Raw genomic sequence first — 18,501 nt, 5'->3', positions numbered from 1 at the left:
TAAAAATATAAATTTATTTAACTTTTTCAGCAACCCTTAAGTCATAAGCCTGCCTTTTTAACGCTGTTAAAAGACAAAGAAAATGCCCAAAATATCAGCCACATTTAGCTTTTAAATATCTGATTATTACCATAGTGACACAGAAGTGAAATGTACTGTATGTGGATAACAACAGTCCTGCTGGGAATACTGATGCATGCTTCATGTTTGCCCTTAAATCAGCCAATTTCACGAGGATGAACAGTGCAGCAGAGTGAAGCGAATGGCACAGTTAACCTGAGGGATTGTGTTGGTTATAGACGCAGTGGGCTGATAAACTATAGATTAGTGTTAGTAAAGTGAGCTGTGTATGTATGTGTGTGTGTTGACACTGAGGAGGCCTGACAGACTTGTCCTCTGTCAGCAGATGGAGGCATGCATAATTCAATCTGGAGGCAGTTTCATGCTGTTTCTCTTCCTGTCTCATCACTGTTCCCAAAGACAGACAAAGCAGGATTTGGCTACAGACGAATGGGCTACAAGTTGTCTTCACTTACTGCCACCCAAACTGATATCCCTCGAATTCACCTACAACTAGAACAGATGTAGGGAGGACGCCAACTCTACGGTGCTACACTCAGCCCTCTCCCACCTTGACACAACACCTTTGTGAGAATAATGTTCATCTCAAAACTCAGTGACCTGGGCATCAACCCTGTAACTGGATTCTGGACATTCTAAGAAACATACCCCACACACCTACTCAACCCTAACCCTGAACACAGGTATCCCATAGGGCTGTGTACTCCGCTGTACTCCCTCTTCCCCTATGGGTGAACACCGGTGCACGGTTCCAATTTATACAACAAGCAGATTCAACCGGCAATCTGAATGGTCAACTAGAAATTTAGCACACCCAGAGCCATTTGAGCACACCATGCTCATCATTAAAACTTTTTTACACGATTAAGCTAACACAGCAGTGCGGTATGTATTCAGTTTGGGAAATCCTACAATCTCTACAAAGCTAACATTAGCTCAAGTTGGCAGGCTAACTAAATATGGACCATAAATCGTCTCTGTTGCTCGAAGTTTGCAGACATATATCTGCTAAATCTATCTATGGAAAACAAACGATTTTCAGCATATATCTTAGTTACAACACGATCGAGCTAAGCGGTTTTGTATTTGTGCGGTATTTATTCAGTTTGGAAAATCCCACAATCTCTAGAAAACTAACGTTGGCTCAAATTGGCTGGCTGACTAAACAGGGACGGACTAGAGATTTTCTCTGTTTTTTATTTTGAAAGTGAATCGCTCCACAATTTGAATTCAGTTTGATTATAACTTTTACTTTGTTGGTAACTTACGTTGTATAATCGCAATATTACAAGTGAGGGTGGGATTTGACGTCATTATTGGCACAACCAGTAGCGTTTTTTTGCAAGGGGGTCAGCTTCTCCTCGGGAAGGCATAGATCCTAAGGCGCCATTTTGATTCTAACAAGCCATCACCTCCCGTTAGCATTCCATTGACTGTCATTCATTTTGGCACCACTTTGACAGTGAATAACTTTACATTTGAAGTGTTTAAAGACTCTATTTGTCCATTGTTTATTTCTAAAGAAATGTATAAAAGGCTCCATTACCTTGTACCTCACGTTATGGCTCCGTAGTAGACATTTTTGTAAAAATAGGCTAACGATTGTGTCATAACAACGCGATTTACTGTCGCACAGTAGAGAAATTATCGTACAGTACAGGAGAAGCTCGCAGGCAGTTTCGACTCACATTAAGTGTTTAAGTTTAATTACTAATGTTAACTAGCATTTTAGTTAGCAATAATTAGCCTGTGCCCATGTTATCTCCTTACATATACCTACACTCTCCGTCTCTGCAAGATTGGGAATGATTGAGATTTCTCTTGGCACAGCTACCAGAAGACTTACAACTTTCAGACACGTTGCTCACGTCACATCTACGTCTACGAGCTCAGTTGGAGGCTGCGCAGTAATGCTCAGCCATCACCGGAAAAGTGCTTCTAATATCCTTCACTGGTCTCAGTCCAGAGCAAAGGGATCTGTTGGTCCATTTTATATATGTCAATGGGTTTTTGGAAGGGGCGAAGTGGACAGCCGCCCGGCGCGGCATTTTGTCATGACACATGGGGGGCGGCACGAGTACTTCTCTAATCCAATCTAATCTAATCCTCAAAGCAGTTTTCTACTTTATTATCTATCATTTCACCATGTGGGGAATTGGCAAATTGGCGCCCCTGATTGCTGAGAAGGTACTGTGCACACTGCACAGAGAAGCTGTGAGAAGGGGAAAGGGGAGGGGGGAAGGGGGAGGGGGGAGCGGGGGACAGTTCACCTCTGGGTCGAACGGGTTGCTGGGCATAGGCGCCGATACCGTTGGTGCTCCACTAATAGTTAACACCCACAAAGCTGATCGCGGTTATGTGTCAGTTAAACTTTTCATCTCCATTCCTATCCTGAGTTGAAAGAGCGTACTTTACGGCTTTATTATCGAGTGTGTTTGTGTTGGTCGTCTGAAATGCAAACATTTTTTGAAGGGCGTGCGCCTGTGAGCACCCACGGAGGAAAACATAAATCGGCGCATATGTTGCTTGGTCTCCCAAATGGAACAGTCCGGAAAAGGGGGGGAACGGGGGATGATAAGGATCTATCGGAGATCTACCCCAACTTTTGGAATGCTCTCAGGATTGCACTTACTCTGCCAGTCACTGTGGCTCAAGCAGAGAGGAGCTTTTCAAAACGCCCGGGGTGTAATTCAATGTAGAAACGCCACTGGGTACAACAGTGATGCGGCCGAGGTCCGTAAGTATCACTGAACTAATTAATCATTAGTCTTACATCATTATCAAGTTCACAGACGCCCCAACAATGATTGGCCTCATTAACAACAATAATGAGTCGGCCTACAGGAATGAGGTCCAGTACCTGATGGTGGGTACGCCTAAAACAACCTGGTCTTGGACCAAGAAGTGTAAAGAGCTCATTGTAGACTTCAGAAAGACCCGAGGCAGCACACAGACCCTCCATCTATATCAACATGATGGAGATTGAGCAATGTTTACATCTCCAACTCTAAATCACACACACAATGATCAAGGGGTACGGAGTGCTCAATTTTAATTTGAACAGTTGTTTGTTTCAGAACCTTTTCCTTCATTCCTCCTTCCTGGAGCTTCTTGGCTGCCCTGTGCAGTACTGAACTGTAGTAATGTCTGAAGCATCTGTCCGGTTAAATGTCCGTCTGTTCATGTCTGTGCTGCCACTCCCCGCCGCTGCTCCTCTCTGCTCATGCACTTTGTGTTTGGCATATGCTGCCATGATTCTCCACAGTTCTGCTTTCCACCTTAAATAACTGTAGTTTGTTTGAGTATTGACCCTGTTCGGCTGTCTTTCTACAAATGCCTATTACTTATTTTTATGTGATGTCTTTTCAGGCTCACTGGACTGTATAAATTCCTTTATATGTGTTGTTGTCTTTAAGGTAAGGCTTGCATGGGAAGTTTACAATTACTCAGTCTGGATACTATGGAAAGACGCTGTTGCCCAGGAGGAGTGGCTGCTGCATGAATGCACTCCTAAACACATTTAAAAGCATACATGCTTTCTCCGCACAAACACGCAGATCCACATGTATCTCCCCATTAGAGATGTTTGTTCAGTAGAAAGTGCTTATATTCAAAACATTTTTGAATAGGTTTTGTGGATAATCCTGAGTTAACATAGATATTGTTTCTGGAACGTCAAGTCAAGCCAATTTTATTTATATATCACAAACTTTTCTCAGGGGGCTTTAAAATCTGTACAGAATACCACACCCTCTGTCCTTTGACCCTCGCTTTGGATGAGGAAAAATGGGGAAAAAAGCTCAGGAAGAGCAACTGATGAGGGATCTGTCTTTCAGGACAGACATATGTGCAATAGATGTTGTGGGTGCAGAATAAACGATCATAATAAAATTACAATACAGACGATCAATATGACAAAATGATACATAGAATGTGAACAGTTTATAAAAAAGGTTTCAGGAGGACGTAAAGCAATTTTTCAATTACTCTGAGTTAATAAGTTGCTACTTTATTGCTTATTCAGAAACGTTATGACTGCATAGCATGATTGTACAGAGAGAATAAAAAAAGGAGTGTTCCTGGTTTTGAGATCAGTCAGAGGCTGACAGAAAATTACAAAAATGAAGACTGAAAAAAGGAGATTAAAAAAAATCTCAAATCTCATTTTAAATCTCATTGAAAAACACATCAGAATGCAAAAAAAAAAAAAAAAAAAATACACTGATGACAAAAAGTGTGAAATTCAAAATAAACATGTCCCAAAATCTTAGAATTACAGTCACAGGCCAAAGTGTTTTAAGGCGGAGTGGGGCAGCTTGTTCCACACATTGACAGCATGAAGATTGAGTAAAGAGAAGAGAATTGTCCATCATCACAGACACGTACGGTGTAACACTGACTGGCTGAGATCCAAAGGATGTCATTAACAGCTCGATTACTAGATGCATCAGTCTGACTGTGGACAGGACAGCTGGCCACAGTCTCTGCAGTTTTTCTTGCCATATGCACCATACTGATCAGAGAGCGGTATGGTGTGAAGGTCACTGTGGTGTCAGTGAGGCAGATGTCTCTATGGACACCATACCCTTGGAGAGATCCCAGTTTGTGGTCAGAGCAGGGTTCAACTGCACAAAACAAAACAGAGCAGCACGGACCTGAGCGGAATTTTAATATCAGAGTTAAACCAGACAGAAGCTTCCGCTTAAACATTTCAAAGTACATCTTTGAGGAAATACTAGGACTCTGTCATGAATAGAAAAAAAACCACCCCAAAATATCTGCAACAAACAGGCTCAAACCTAAGTTTAAGTCCAAAGGACTAATGTTTTGAAGCCAGGAGTTTCTATTCCAGGAGAAGCCATTTTGGACGTTGCAATCTTGGTATTTTTGAGAAATAAGTGACCATATTTGGACAAAATGGCAGAGCTGGGGAGGATGTCGCATCTAAGCCAATGTTGTGTATGATTCAAATGGCCCTGCGCTAAGCTAAATTCTAAAGGTGTTTTTCTTCTGACTTGAGGCATCCATCAGAGTTTTACTGTCAGGTAAATGCAGACCTCGGGTACTGCCGACATTCATCTGCATGGTCAGCAGTACACAGAACTGGTTGAAAATCGTCAGACTTTCTCTTAAGTTACCAGCTAACGCTAGCTAGCTAGCTTGGTTGGTTGGTTGGCAGAACGCTGAACAAGACATTTTTAGGCTTAAAATGATCCAGTTTACTTTGATGAAGTGAAAACACACAGCGAAAGGATCAAAGTTTAAGACAAAAGACATGGACAACACCCAAAAACAAGTTCAGGTCTATTTTAATTAAACACAGTGACATGGTTAGCATTGCTAAGCCGCCGTCCTGATTGACAAGTCCGCGTGTAGCCATGCCCTAAAGCATCCCCTGCTTTATCGTCTATTTAACAATAAATGGGACCACAATTTACAAAATGAACATCCTCCTGTATTGAGACCATTTATTACATGCATATATGCTCCGTATAAATAGGGGGGGTAAAGTCAGGTGTTACGGATACATAAAGGCAAATAATGTCAATAAAAAAATATTTCACAATCAGATTTTCGCAATATAATTATGATATGTGAATATACATAATATTTAGTCCACATCATGCAGGACACTCATATCCAAAAAGAGACAAGCTTCTCCCGGAACTAATATGAATTTGTCTTTCCTAAATAAGTCTTATTTTATTGGTTTAAATTATTGAAATTCAGAATCAGGGATTATATTTGTTCCCTAATTTTAATTTACCACCAGGCAGCTTCAACACTGTAGTCATCTTATCTTAATCCTTACATCTGTTCACATCACATCAGTTTATGCTGATACTCAGTCAAGACCCTGAGTATTTTCACTTAGTATTTTACACAGTAACATATCTGTAATAGACTCATTCAGGTGATGCTGTAGCAAATGGTTTTGCATGTTTGATTTTTTTTTTTTAAATAGTAACCTGCCACCTCTGCTGAAAGCGGATACATGATCAAAGCAGCTGAAGTCAGGAGGGTTCCACACATGCATTATTATTTACAATGTACATTATTTGATTTGATTGCATGAAAAAAAAAAAAAAACTACAACATGATTCTGATGGGTAAGACAGTTGCTCTAAACCAGGCAGGGTAAAAAAGGGAGTGGCTCCGATCTGGAATGAGACTGGTCAGATTTGGCTCAGACCTGCTGTCCAGCTGGGCTCACTGTCAGTCTTAAGCTCCAGTGTCTGTGCCCAGTGGTGTGGTCTTAAGCCAAACTGGCCTTTTTTGCATTTGCACCCCTACACCACTTCTGTTGTCTGCAAACGTGTAATAATAATAATAATAATAATAATAATAATAATAATAATGTATGAGGTGCTACATGGTCTGGGTGGAGAGGGCAGACAAATTAAACCATTCACATAAAACTATAAAATATATGTGTATTGTTAAATATGCAGCTACAAACAAGCACAGCACAAGGCAAAACACATGATATACTGTATGTGCTGTCATGAAAAACACTGCCTAATGTTGAATATTCTAAATGGTGTGTCTCCCCCATGGCTTAGTGCTTTTATAAAGCAGAAAAGATCAAACGGGGTGCTGTATATTCCCTCTTTCAGCCAATCTTGCTATTTAATATAAAAATACATACATTTCAAGACAATTTATATTGAATTAATATTACATTATTTTGTCATTCCTCCACTTTTTTTCACACATTACATTACATTTAATGACATTTTATTAAAATATCTTGAATTATTGGTCAATGATCCCTAGATCTAAGCTATATTTCAGGAATTAATACCTCACTTACTTTCAGGGATTTTTTTAACCACCATAAAGGGTCTTAGAAAAAAGATTCCATAATTTCCACCCCCTCAACTACAAATCCCAGAGATCCTTGCAAGGGCCTAATGTGGTCATATGACCCGGCAGCGGGAGCAGGTGGTTCTTGGTCACATGATGTTGTTAGCCGAGGCTGAGGAGCAGCAACATCTAAGCTGAATCACAGCCCACATCACTCCCTACATTGAAAGGTAAAGCTGGAGGAATCCCTTCTTTTCACTGTGTGATTATCTGCCTTTAGCGATGGATGCTGCCATCTCATCCAGAAACAGAGGAGGAAGAAGAGGAGGAGGAGAGAGGGGAGTAGATGGGAGGCAGGGATGAGGGGGAGGGGAGGCCATCAGGGATGGCTCTCCGTTGCTCCTTTTAGACACCAAGGAAGCACAGATGTGTGTAGTGTGTAAATATATCTGCTGTTCACATATTGAGCCTTAGGTTGTGCATGGGAAGTGTGTGTCTTTAGAAGGTTGTCATATTGTTGACAACGTGCAGAAATAGGACAGAAGGGATGGCTATGTGAGTTTGTTGCAACCAGTTCCTCTTTAAACATGAGAGCTATCTTTTGTTCTTCTGGCAGAAAGCCAACTAAGAATTTTATTCCCCTTCTCCTTTTCATTCCAAATAGATAGATAGATAGTTTATTGTCATTGCATATCAACAAAATTAAGATGACATCAATCAATCACTTAGCAGCATAAAGATAGAAAGATAAAAAGTGACAGTGTCAGCAACAATAAATAGATAAAAATGGAGTAAAGTATTAAAACCAGAATAAGAAAACCAGTGCATTATCAACACAGTATGGTTCAAGTCCATCTTAGCTTAGCCTTTCAGCAGTTCATTTATGGCCGTGGGAAAAAATGCTATTTCTCATGCGGTTTGTCCACGTCCTCATGACCCTAAGCCTGCCTGAGGGTAGGGTGTCAAAAAGGATATGGCCAGGGTGTGTAGGGTCCGCTCTGATGCTTGCTGCTATATGTCCTCAAGGCTTGGTAGAGGGGCACTAATGATTCTCTGGGCTGTTTTAATTACCCGCTGCAGGTCTTTCCTCTCCTCAGTGGTGTAGCTGGAGAAGCACACTGTACAGCTGTATGCCAGCACACTCTCTATTGTGCACCTGTAAAAATTAGTGAGGAGTTCCTGCGGGAGCCCTGTGCATCTAAAAGGCGCTGACACACTAACCCGATAATCGGCCGTTGGACAGTCTGGCGAGGTCAGTGACTCGAGTCTGTTCCGTGTGTCCCGTGCCGTCATCCGTCGGCGTTCATTTTGGCCGACCTGACCTGTTCAGTCGCCGGCAGGGCCGTCGGGACTCACCCGGAAATGGCGAGCGGAATGAGGTGACTAGAGTCTCTCAAAATCTGACGAAAATCTTTTAAACTGACCTTTGTTGAGCTGAAATGAAGACAGATTCAGCAACTGCGTGGCCTATTTCTCGCTTAAAATGTTTTCAGAAACATGTTTCAGTGAACTATTTTAGTACAATATGAGATCGTATTCTGAACGAGCCGCCATGACAGTCTGGCTTTGAATTTCCGGAGAAAACAAACCCACGTGACGCGTTCGTCCAATCAGCTGCCGGTTTTCATTTTTGGGCAACAATACAGATTAGCGCCGCCTGCTGTTATGGAGACGTATTACATCTCGTCTCTTCGGTGTGTTCTGAGGCACTTTTTGGTCCAACTCGGGGAGACTGATCAGTCCGACTGGCTTTTCTGCCGACGGTTGGCCGTCTGGTTGGTGTGTAACCGTCTTCAGGATTTGCAGGAAAAAGAGTCTCTGCTGAGGCTTTATCCCTATCTCCTTAGTGTTCACTCCCCAGGTCAGATCCTCCGCTAGATGCACACATAGCTATCTGAAGCTTGGGACCTGTTCCACCTCCTCTCCATGTATCACAAGACTGTTGTGGCTTTTGTTTTTCCGTTTCCTAAAGTCAATTATGATTTCTTTTGTTTTCTTTGTGTTGAGGATTAAGTTGTTTGTGCTGCACCATGATACCAATTAAGTCTAAATCTAAATTTGGTTAATGTTTTTAGAACCACTATTTTTCTAATGCCAGTTTAGTATCTTTTTATGAAAGGTTTAAAAACCAGGTAGGCCTTTTAATTGATGCAAACATGTCATTGAAGGGAGGGCCGGGAGGATTTCTATTGACATTTAAGTTGGGTATGTGATACCTAAACTTAAAACCATAAAACATATTACCATAATAATAGATGTTAAAACATGTTCAGCACGGAATTTCTTAATTTGTAAGACCAATATTATCATGGTCTTTCAAAAGTAGGATACATTGCACAGTAAGTGGCATCCCCATCTTGTTACTCTAGTACCACTGTTTTCAGCAAATAACCATTGCTATACCCATTAATAATTAAGGGACACAGGGGAGACTGACTGATCACCGCTGGCGCTAGAGCTAACTAGCCATGTTAAGCTACTGTCAGACTCTCGCTGCGTCTCTGCTGGAAAGACAGCGGGTCTGGTGGAGTTTTAACGGTAACTGGCAGCACATTTGTGAGCTTCAAAAGAGTCATTGGCTTTGCCAAAATTCCTTACTAACATGCTATATAGCAGCAAAAACAGTATGTGAGATTTGTTAGTATGTCCGAAACCTTCGTATGAAACCAATATTGTATACTATTTCCGGTAAAATATTACAGTATGCAGTAGACCTTTTTCACGGCAGACATGTTGACATGTCATAGTAGGAAAAGCACACGTGTATTCAAAACCATTATATACCATACCTGATGGCTGCATTCCACTTAGGAGAGGCCCTGGTATTGTGCATGCTGACTCACTGAAATAGCTCACTGGGACACTTGATGGAATTGAGCCATCGTTAAGGTTATCAATTTCAGCTGTGATTTTCCTACTATGACAAGTCAAAATGTCTGCTGTGAAAAAGGTCCATACTGGACACTACGCCGGCATAAATATCCCACAATGCAATGCAGTAGTAATGACAACGTTCATAACAGACAAACGGATAGAAACTTCGGAGCTCTGTAACGCCAAAACGCTCTAATTTACATTTCTACATATTTAAACGACTGTTGGTCTAGTTATTGACCTCTCTCAGTTATTTAAGTGCTATCTGGCGATGCCACTAGATCTCCAGCCAATCTGAGCAGACTGGGCTTGAATAGCCCATCAAATTGTAAGGAGTGCGCTAAGTAGTTGTTGCTGAGGGTGGAGTAGTGTATATAAATGTACAGCTAGGGGTCGGCTGACATGGCTGGTTGTATCATACAAACACAATTCTTAACATAATAAGGTCACTTTAGACTGAGACTTTAAATGTTCTTCAGTGACAATAATTCCTCATGTAGGCCTATGGAAATAGTTACACATGCGTCATGTTTGCATGATCCTTGATTTCTGTAGGGAAATAATACAACATAAAATCACCAGAATACAGCAAGCACAGAAGGACAAACTACAACAAAAAGATGAAATTGAATAAATCAGTTTTCTGAGTATAAACTAAGAAGCTGAAATCTATACAGAGGGCTATTTAGTGTAGGTGTACAGTTTGGTGTTGCATATAAGACTCACCTTGTTCCATATAACGTAACTTAGAAAAGTCAGAGAAGCGGATGAGTGTTCGCTTAAGTTTATTTATATAATCTGAACTCTCCATATTTTCTGGCATGTAAAATTAATTCTTCCTCCGTGGTATGTTAGCCAGAGAATATGTAACAGGATGTTGAATGGTGGGTGTTCTCTGCATGACTCATTGCTCATCTAGCTGATCTGGACAGCAGATTATTACCACTTAGTTTTTCTTTTGTCTTCCTATTTGCTATTCTAGTTACTATTTGAGTATGTGCTGTTTGTCATGATTATTCAGTGATGATTCAGTGTACCACAGTATGAGTGAACACACTTATATAATAGACAATAGTTTGGGGAGTTGGGACCTAATGTGTTTTTCTGTCTCACACCGTTCGTTTAATGACGTATAAGAGAAGCCATTTAAAAATCAGTAACAGGTATTTTAGTGTGCAGGTAGAACTGTCCCAGCCTTAGAACTCCCCTCATGCTCCAGAATTTATTCAATACTGAAAGTGACAACAATTTGAAAAAACAATCAACAATTAGGGTCAGGAAGATTTCGGCATTAAAATGGGGTCACGGACCACAAAATGTTTTGCTAAAATGTGTTAATTCTTTCATTGTTCAAGTTCCATAGCAAGAGGTGGCTCGATACCACTTTTTCATACCCGATACGGATGCCGATAATTCAACTTTGAATACCTGGTGATACCGATACCTGTCCAATACACTCATTTTCCCTCTCTTAAAGGAACACGCCGACTTATTGGGAATTTAGCTTATTCACCGTAACCCCCAGAGTAAGACAAGTCGATACATACCCTTCTCATCTCCGTGCGTGCTGTAACGCTGTCTGACGGCTCCAGCATTAGCTTAGCCTAGCACAGATCCTGCAGGTAACTGGTTCCAACTAGCCTACTGCTCCAAATTGTGACAAAAGTGACAAAATAACGCCAACATGTTCATATTTACATGTTGTGATTTGTAGAGTCACAGCGTGTATAAAAAACAACGTAACATGAGACACAGCCGTCTTCTAACTGTAAACAAACCGGGAACTATATTCTCAGACAGGCTTGCTGCGAGCATATCACTCCGCCCAAGTACTATATTCTTCCGCCTGAGAATATAGTTCCCAGTTTGTTTACAGTTAGAAGACGGCTGTGTCTCATGTTACGTTGTTTTTTGTACACGCTGTGACTCTATAAATCACAACATGTAAATAGGAACATGTTGGCGTTATTTTGTCACTTATTGGGAGCAGTAGGATTACTGGAACCATTCACCTGCATGTTCTGTGCTTGCCTGATGCCGCTGGAGCCGTCAGACAGCGTTACAGCACACACGGAGATGAGAAGGGTATGTATCGACTTGTCTAACTCTGGGGGTTACGGTGAATAAGCTAAAGTCCCAATAAATCGGCGTGTTCCTTTAAACAGCTAAGCTTTTAATAATAGATTTGTATGGATGCTCAAACTTTGATACCAATATTCTACTTACCTAGAGGAAAAAATACATAGTCCACAACGTGACTCAGTTATGCAATATTGCTGCTTCTTTTTATATTTACTTTTTCACAAAACATTTAGCAGCATTTCATTGTTCAGCCCCATTCAAAACATTGAAAGTGAAATTTAAAGTGCAACTTTGTGCAAAGGTTTAAATCTGAGTGTTTAGAATAACACAGTGCAGCTTGTACTTCCATGGCATAGTAAAGACAATTGCAATGTGGACCATAACTTAAGTAACGTAAAAATAATAGCATCACAAGTATATCATGTGCAGTGTAACACAGTACGGTAGACATGGCATCTTAAGGCATATGAAAGCACGCACCGCCAGACTAACAAACAGCTTTTTCCCCTGGGCCATACGTTCACTGAACAAACTATAACCCTGTGCAATAATTGCCACCCCAACCCATCTCCCATCCCCTGCCATGACGAACCACACTACCTCTGGACATTCTCTCATCTGTGAACTTTCTTCTTATGCTGAAACCTGCTGCTATCTTATACATAGTATGTGTGCGGGAGGGTGTGTGTTGTCTGGGAGGGATGAGAGGGTGTCAGTCAATAGCCTGTATCCCAAAATACATGTGCGGTATATGTGAGTGGGTGAGTGTGTGTGGGAGAGAGAAAAGAGAGAGTGAAATATATGTAGGGGATATTTTACATATTTTATTATTTATCTTTTTAAAAGCACTGATCTGGAGCGGCACCTTAAATTTTGTTTTTTTAATAGACTGTATTCACGCAATAACAAATAAAGCTTGATTGAGCACTCTGTTTCTGTCTGAAATAATATATCTAAGGATAGAAACAGTGCACAAACAGTTGGTGGGGACTGCGTTGTCATTCCTAAAAGATATTTTTTTGGCCGATTGTGGGCATTTTGGGTTTGTAATAATGCAGTATGGGCTTCACCAAATGGTGGGTCGCTAGGGAAAACAACAATGTCAGAGATTTGAGAGAGAAGACATCATAGAGAGCAACTGACCTGCTACTTTGTGGCTACATCTCTACCGTGGCTCCGTGCCCTAATATCTCGCAATGCCTTGTGTTGCTCACTCCTGTTAACTTTATCGTTGCTCATAAGACGTGACAAAGCAGTTGGGTTGGGAACTGGAGGGTTGCTGGTTCAAGTCCCCATACGGACCAAAGTATGGTGGTGGACTGGTAGCTGGAGAGGTGCCAGTTCACCTCCCAGGAGCCCAGGCACCAAACCCACAACTGCTCGGGGCGCCTGTCCATGGGCAGCTCCCTCACTCGGACATTTCTCCATTAGTGTATGTATAGGTACTGAGCATGTGTGTGTAATTCAGGCCTTTGTGTAATGTGTATAATAATAATAACAACAGAGTGAAAACATTATAATTTCCCCTCGCGGAATTAATAAAGTATATATTTTATTATTATTACTATTTTGTTTTAACATGCAGATAGGCCAGGGCAAGGAAAGCAAGATTTGCTAACGTTTGCCAACGTGTTTTATAAAAAAAATCCACATTTGAATAGTAATTTCAGCATTTGATTACTATTGCTTTTTTTATTACTGTTAGAGTTAAATTCGACTTCTGGGAATTCCTTCTAACAGCCCTAAAAAGTGCAGACCTGTACACACTGGTGGCTGTCACTAATGGCTCTTATGATCATGTGTACTTTAGCATATGTGATAGAATGTAAGCTACAAACTTGAAAATGCCCCTCACATTGTGTTACAGCTTGTATTGCTTTGCTCAAACTATGTAATAAACCTCGAACCTCAACAGCAGATAGTATACTCAGGTTTTTCAAACTTCTTGAGCCTCTGACACCTTTTTAACGGTTCCCAAATTGGTGTTTGTCTGGTTGGTGTGGTATTGAAATCTCCACAGAGACAGTGGACTCAGTTGTTCTCATGGAGATAACTCAGTTATCATCACGTAATTCAAGTATGAGTGTCTAAGTAGAGGCATCCCCATGACAACTACAGTATGTAAACTCCATTCGCAGAGGAAGACTGTTAGATGCAGACAATCTCATAAGTGAATGTTGAGGTAAGATTATCTTTTTTAAACTGCACATTGTCATTGTCATGTGTATACCTTTTCATGTACTAAGGATAGCCTACCTGGCCTAACCTGTTGCCACAGACATCCAGACGTGGATAAGTGTATCGTCATATTCCCCTTCTAAAATGTCAGTCAATCTGAACCTTTTTCACATTTGACTTATCTAAAAGACTGGATACATATTCTGTGTGAAATGTAGACACACTGAGGTGTTGTGGAATGTCTGTACTGAATGTGTATACAACAATGATGTTGGCAGGCCAGTTTGACCTGGATGCTTTCATGTTCATAAACAGTTGCAGAGACGCTAAGTAAAAAGGCGTCTGATGATGCTAATCTTTCACTTTCTGGGGTCTTATTATGATGATTATTTTCTTGTTGGTGACTGTATTTAAACAATCTAGGTCACTTTGACACTTGACATAATGCATATATTCTTTTTCCAACATGATTGTGTTGGAATTTCCAGAAACACCATGTTGTGGTATGATGAGACTAAAGGAAAGCCTAGACAACATCAGGTCATTCATAAGTCACAGGTCAGGGGATGAGAATATTCGGTCTTTAATAACCAAACCTGTTCATGTATAATTATTGTGGCCCAATGGTTAGCACTGTGGCCTCACAGCAAGAAGGTTCTGTGTTCGAATCCAGGTCGTTCCGGGCCTTTCTGTGTGGAGTTTGCATGTTCTCCCCATGTTTGCGTTGGTTTCCTCCAGGTGCTCCAGTTTCCCCCACCGTCAAAAACATGGACTAGGTTCTCCAGTCAGTGCCCTTGATCTAGGCACTGGCTCAGATCTGGAGTTGGTCCCCGGGCGCTGTCATTGGCTGCCCACTGCTCCCTTGAGGGATGGGTTAAATGCAGAGAATGAATTTCGCTACATGTACGTGTATGTGACAAATAAAGTACCTTTACCTTTTATGTTTGTCTCTCAACAGATTCAAGGAGTGTAGACAGCTGGATGATAAGGGAGTGTTTTGTTTAAGGACTGTCTCCTTTTGGAGGTCGGTGGGCCAGCCACACTTCCCAGAGAGTGAGAGAGAGCCTCAACTAGGCTTTAGCATCTGTTTAGGCGCCTGCAATTACTGATGGTCAAATGAAGCTTCGCGGACCACTGTCTTTATTTTCTGAGCTCACTAGATGGCGCTCTCTGTTCAACAAAGGGTTGAAAACACACTGAATTGCCAGTTTAAATACACCCTTCAGGGGGATAGGAACAGCAAAGAGTTGGGATGGCACTAGTCTCGCATTGACAGACCTTCCTCCACAGCGCTGCAAAGGAAGGTCCCCCTAGTCCACACAGCATTCTGGGATGGGAGTAAAACGTGCTCTGGTTTATTGGCATTTCTTTAAACCAATCACAATTGTTATGGGCGAGGCTAAGTGCCGGACGGAGCAACGGTTCCTCTGCAAAAAAGCCTCGGGAAGGGACTTGTTTTGGTGGAACGTGTATGTTCAAAAGTTGTTTTAGTCGTGTAACCAAAAACTGGATTTACCCTGCAGAGATCTGAGGAGCAGTTAACCATAGTTCTCATAAATACACTGCAGTTTAGAACGCCAACACAAAGAAAGCGGAAGGTAATGGACAGCCGGCCGAAAAGAGTGAAATCTGGCAGAATTTCCGACTGCACCGGAGCAATCCCAAAAGTGGAACGTCATGAATATAGACAAGGACGGCACTGCACAATAACACATCATGGTTAATCCGTACTGCCTGCTTAATTGTCTCCTCAATTGAGTGTTCATTAAATGCTCCTGTGGAAATACATCAAAATGTAATGACTGTTCATGCTTTGTGAATTGAAAGAATTTAGTGAACACAATTAAGGAGCATAGACCTATTTTAGACACTCCATGAGTTTACTTCTAAGTCCAAAATATCTCAGAGATTGCCATGAAACTTCTGGAGCAAATTCAGTCTTGTAATGTTACGAAGTACAAATACTTATTTACTGTACTTAGGTAGAATCTTCACGCATATGTACTTTATTTCGTTATTTATATTATTGGAAACATTCAGTTTTACTCCACTACATTTCCTCTCAGTGTCTACTTCTAATAGTTAACTTAACTTACTTTTGATACTCAAGTACAGTAAATATGAGATACTTGACTTTAACTTCTACCAAAGTCATTTTCTGGTAAGATACTTGTACTTTTACTCAAGTATTGCTTTCAAGTACTTTATACAAGACTGATCAAATTCATGTTAGCTGTAAAATAAAGCCTTCTCTAATGGCCTTTCCTGCAGCACCAGCATGTTGTTCTTTATGTAAAACACTTATATTGCATGGTTTAATACATATTGTAGCCTCTAGCAGGGCTTTACATCTTTATTCTTGTTATGACACAAAAGATGCTATGGAAATGCATTTTTCTTCATCATTTTCTTCCTGCATATCAGATGATTATGCTGAAAATGAGTATTGTAGCTCAGCGAATAGCTTATGTTAGTGACTTAAATGCTGGATGACAACTGAGACCCTTTTATTCAGAACATTTTTCTGGATTAAATATGTGGATTCAGGAAAACCTTGCTACCGGAGATAACAAGGCCCGGCTCTGTGATGTGTGAATAATGGCCGGACAGAGGTTTAGACATCATTAGAATAATAGTCCTGACATGGCCTGAGATGCACGTCAATACAGGGGAGGCCTACTGATTTTTGATAGTACACTAATTAAGAATCTGCTGGTTTTCTTCTTTGACAACGCAGAGTAGTACTGTGGTCCAACCTCTGCTGGAGCGTTTTGTTGAATATGTGTCTGCCCATTAGACTTCATTCATCTTTTAGTTCTGTATTCATTAGACTTCCATTTTTTCCTGTGTGGCTTGTGCTCTTCCAGGGTTTAATCCTTTATTCTCCCTGTGCATGCTTCTCTCCCTGGTTTTTTAATTAGTCTATTTAAGTGTATGCTTTCTCACTGTTTTGCGGATGATAAGCAGTTATATCTTTTAAATTAAATGACCTCCGTAAACGATCTACCTAACAGGAGCTATCAAGTACTGGATGTCAGATAACTTCCTCCAACTTAACCCCGACAAAACAGAAGCTCTCATCAGAGCATTTCTGATAAAATACAGCAGCATGTTGGTCCCTTTGCAGTAAATGTTAAGCGAGCCTCAAAGAGTTTTCTTTGACCAACATATGAACTTTGAGTGATATATTGACAAAGAAAGTGGTCCAATCTTGTTTCTTCCACCAAAAAAAAAATCATTCACGTCTTAGTTTCGTCCAGTCTTGATTATTGTAATTTACCTAATTAACCTATTTGCTCTGTCTGAGCTCCAGTTGGTTCAAAATGCAACCGCTAGACTTTTAACTATTACTCGATGTAGGGAACACTGGCCACACTTTTTTCTGAATTATTTGGCCACTGTGAGGTCACTGAGATCTACTGACCAAGGTCTAGATGGAAAACCAAAGGTAGTCTATATCCACGGCGTTCCACTTCCGGGATTGCTCTGGTGCCGCCGGAAATTCCGCCGGATGTCCCTCTTTTCGGTCGGATGTCTGTTACCTTCCGCTTTCTTTGTGTTGGAATTTTAAACTCCGGTGGATTTATGAGGACTATGGTTAACTGCTCCTCAGATCTCTGCAGTGTAAATCTAGTGTCCAGAGGTTTCTGTTGCACGACTAAAACAACTTTTGAACGTACACATGTTCCACTAAAACAAGTTCTTTACCGAGGCTTTGCAGCGGCGCCGTGGCTCCGTCCGGTGCTTAGCGGCACCCAAGATGATTTTGATTGGTTTTAAAAAATTACAATAAACCAGAACACGTTTTTCTCCCATCAGGTCTGGCAATGACAGACTAAACCAAAGGTGACTGCATCTTTGAGTGGTGACTCCCACCCTCTGGAAATGTCTTCACCTAGGCTTAGTTATAAAAAATGCAGAGTCAGTCGATGGCTTTAAGAAGATGAAGATGGCTTTTTGTAGTTTTTGTTTGTGTTTTTATATTCTACTTTTATTCAATGTTGCATTGTTCTTTACCTTGTAACCCTGGTAGGCATTTTATAATATTATTTACTTATATTTGGTGGTTCTCTGTTAGACAGTTTTGCTGTTTGAAAACAGCAAAACCTAAAATGATGAGGTTTCATCATAAGGATGATGCAAAACAGTTGAGCTTCTGGGAACACTTTAGCTGAAGCTCATAGCTACTGAAGAGGTTTCAGCATGTTTGAGGTTTTCTCGTATTCCGCTACTCATCGTGCTGTCTCCTGGATTAGAAACCCCATTGATCATATCAGATTGGTTAAGTAATTGATTGTTACTGGTTATTAACCTCCCAGAACTTTGGACCTGCTTGCCAGCCACTGAGAACAGCCTGTAATCAGTCACAAATGGCAGCCGCTAATGAAATTAGTTCCTGGTTCTGCCTCACAACTTTGTTTGTTCCATGAAGTATTGGCAAGGGCATAGTAATGCCATGGTTTACTCTCCCCAGAGAAT

The 18,501-nt window shown here is 41.0% G+C and overlaps 1 protein-coding gene across 2 annotated transcripts in view; it reads left to right on the top strand.

The window, feature by feature from the left end:
* The first annotated feature begins 7,037 nt into the window (after positions 1-7,037).
* The window catches only part of tsnare1 (T-SNARE Domain Containing 1), a 225,413-nt gene continuing 213,949 nt past the window's right edge, over positions 7,038-18,501 (top strand). Inside the window, exon 1 of one of the 2 annotated variants that reach the window (XM_028581222.1) lies at positions 7,038-7,118. Coding sequence is in view for 1 of the 2 variants with exons in the window: in XM_028581219.1 (XP_028437020.1) it covers positions 14,019-14,026 (8 nt within the window). In the remaining variant the exon portion in view is untranslated. Of the gene's footprint in view, positions 7,119-13,970; positions 14,027-18,501 lie in introns of those variants that run through there. The other variant, XM_028581219.1, reaches the window with a different exon arrangement.

This window comes from Perca flavescens, chromosome 6, assembly GCF_004354835.1.
Source record: "Perca flavescens isolate YP-PL-M2 chromosome 6, PFLA_1.0, whole genome shotgun sequence".
NCBI lineage: Eukaryota > Metazoa > Chordata > Actinopteri > Perciformes > Percidae > Perca > Perca flavescens.
Note: the sequence above shows the minus strand (reverse complement) of the source record. Positions and strands in the feature narration are given on the sequence as shown.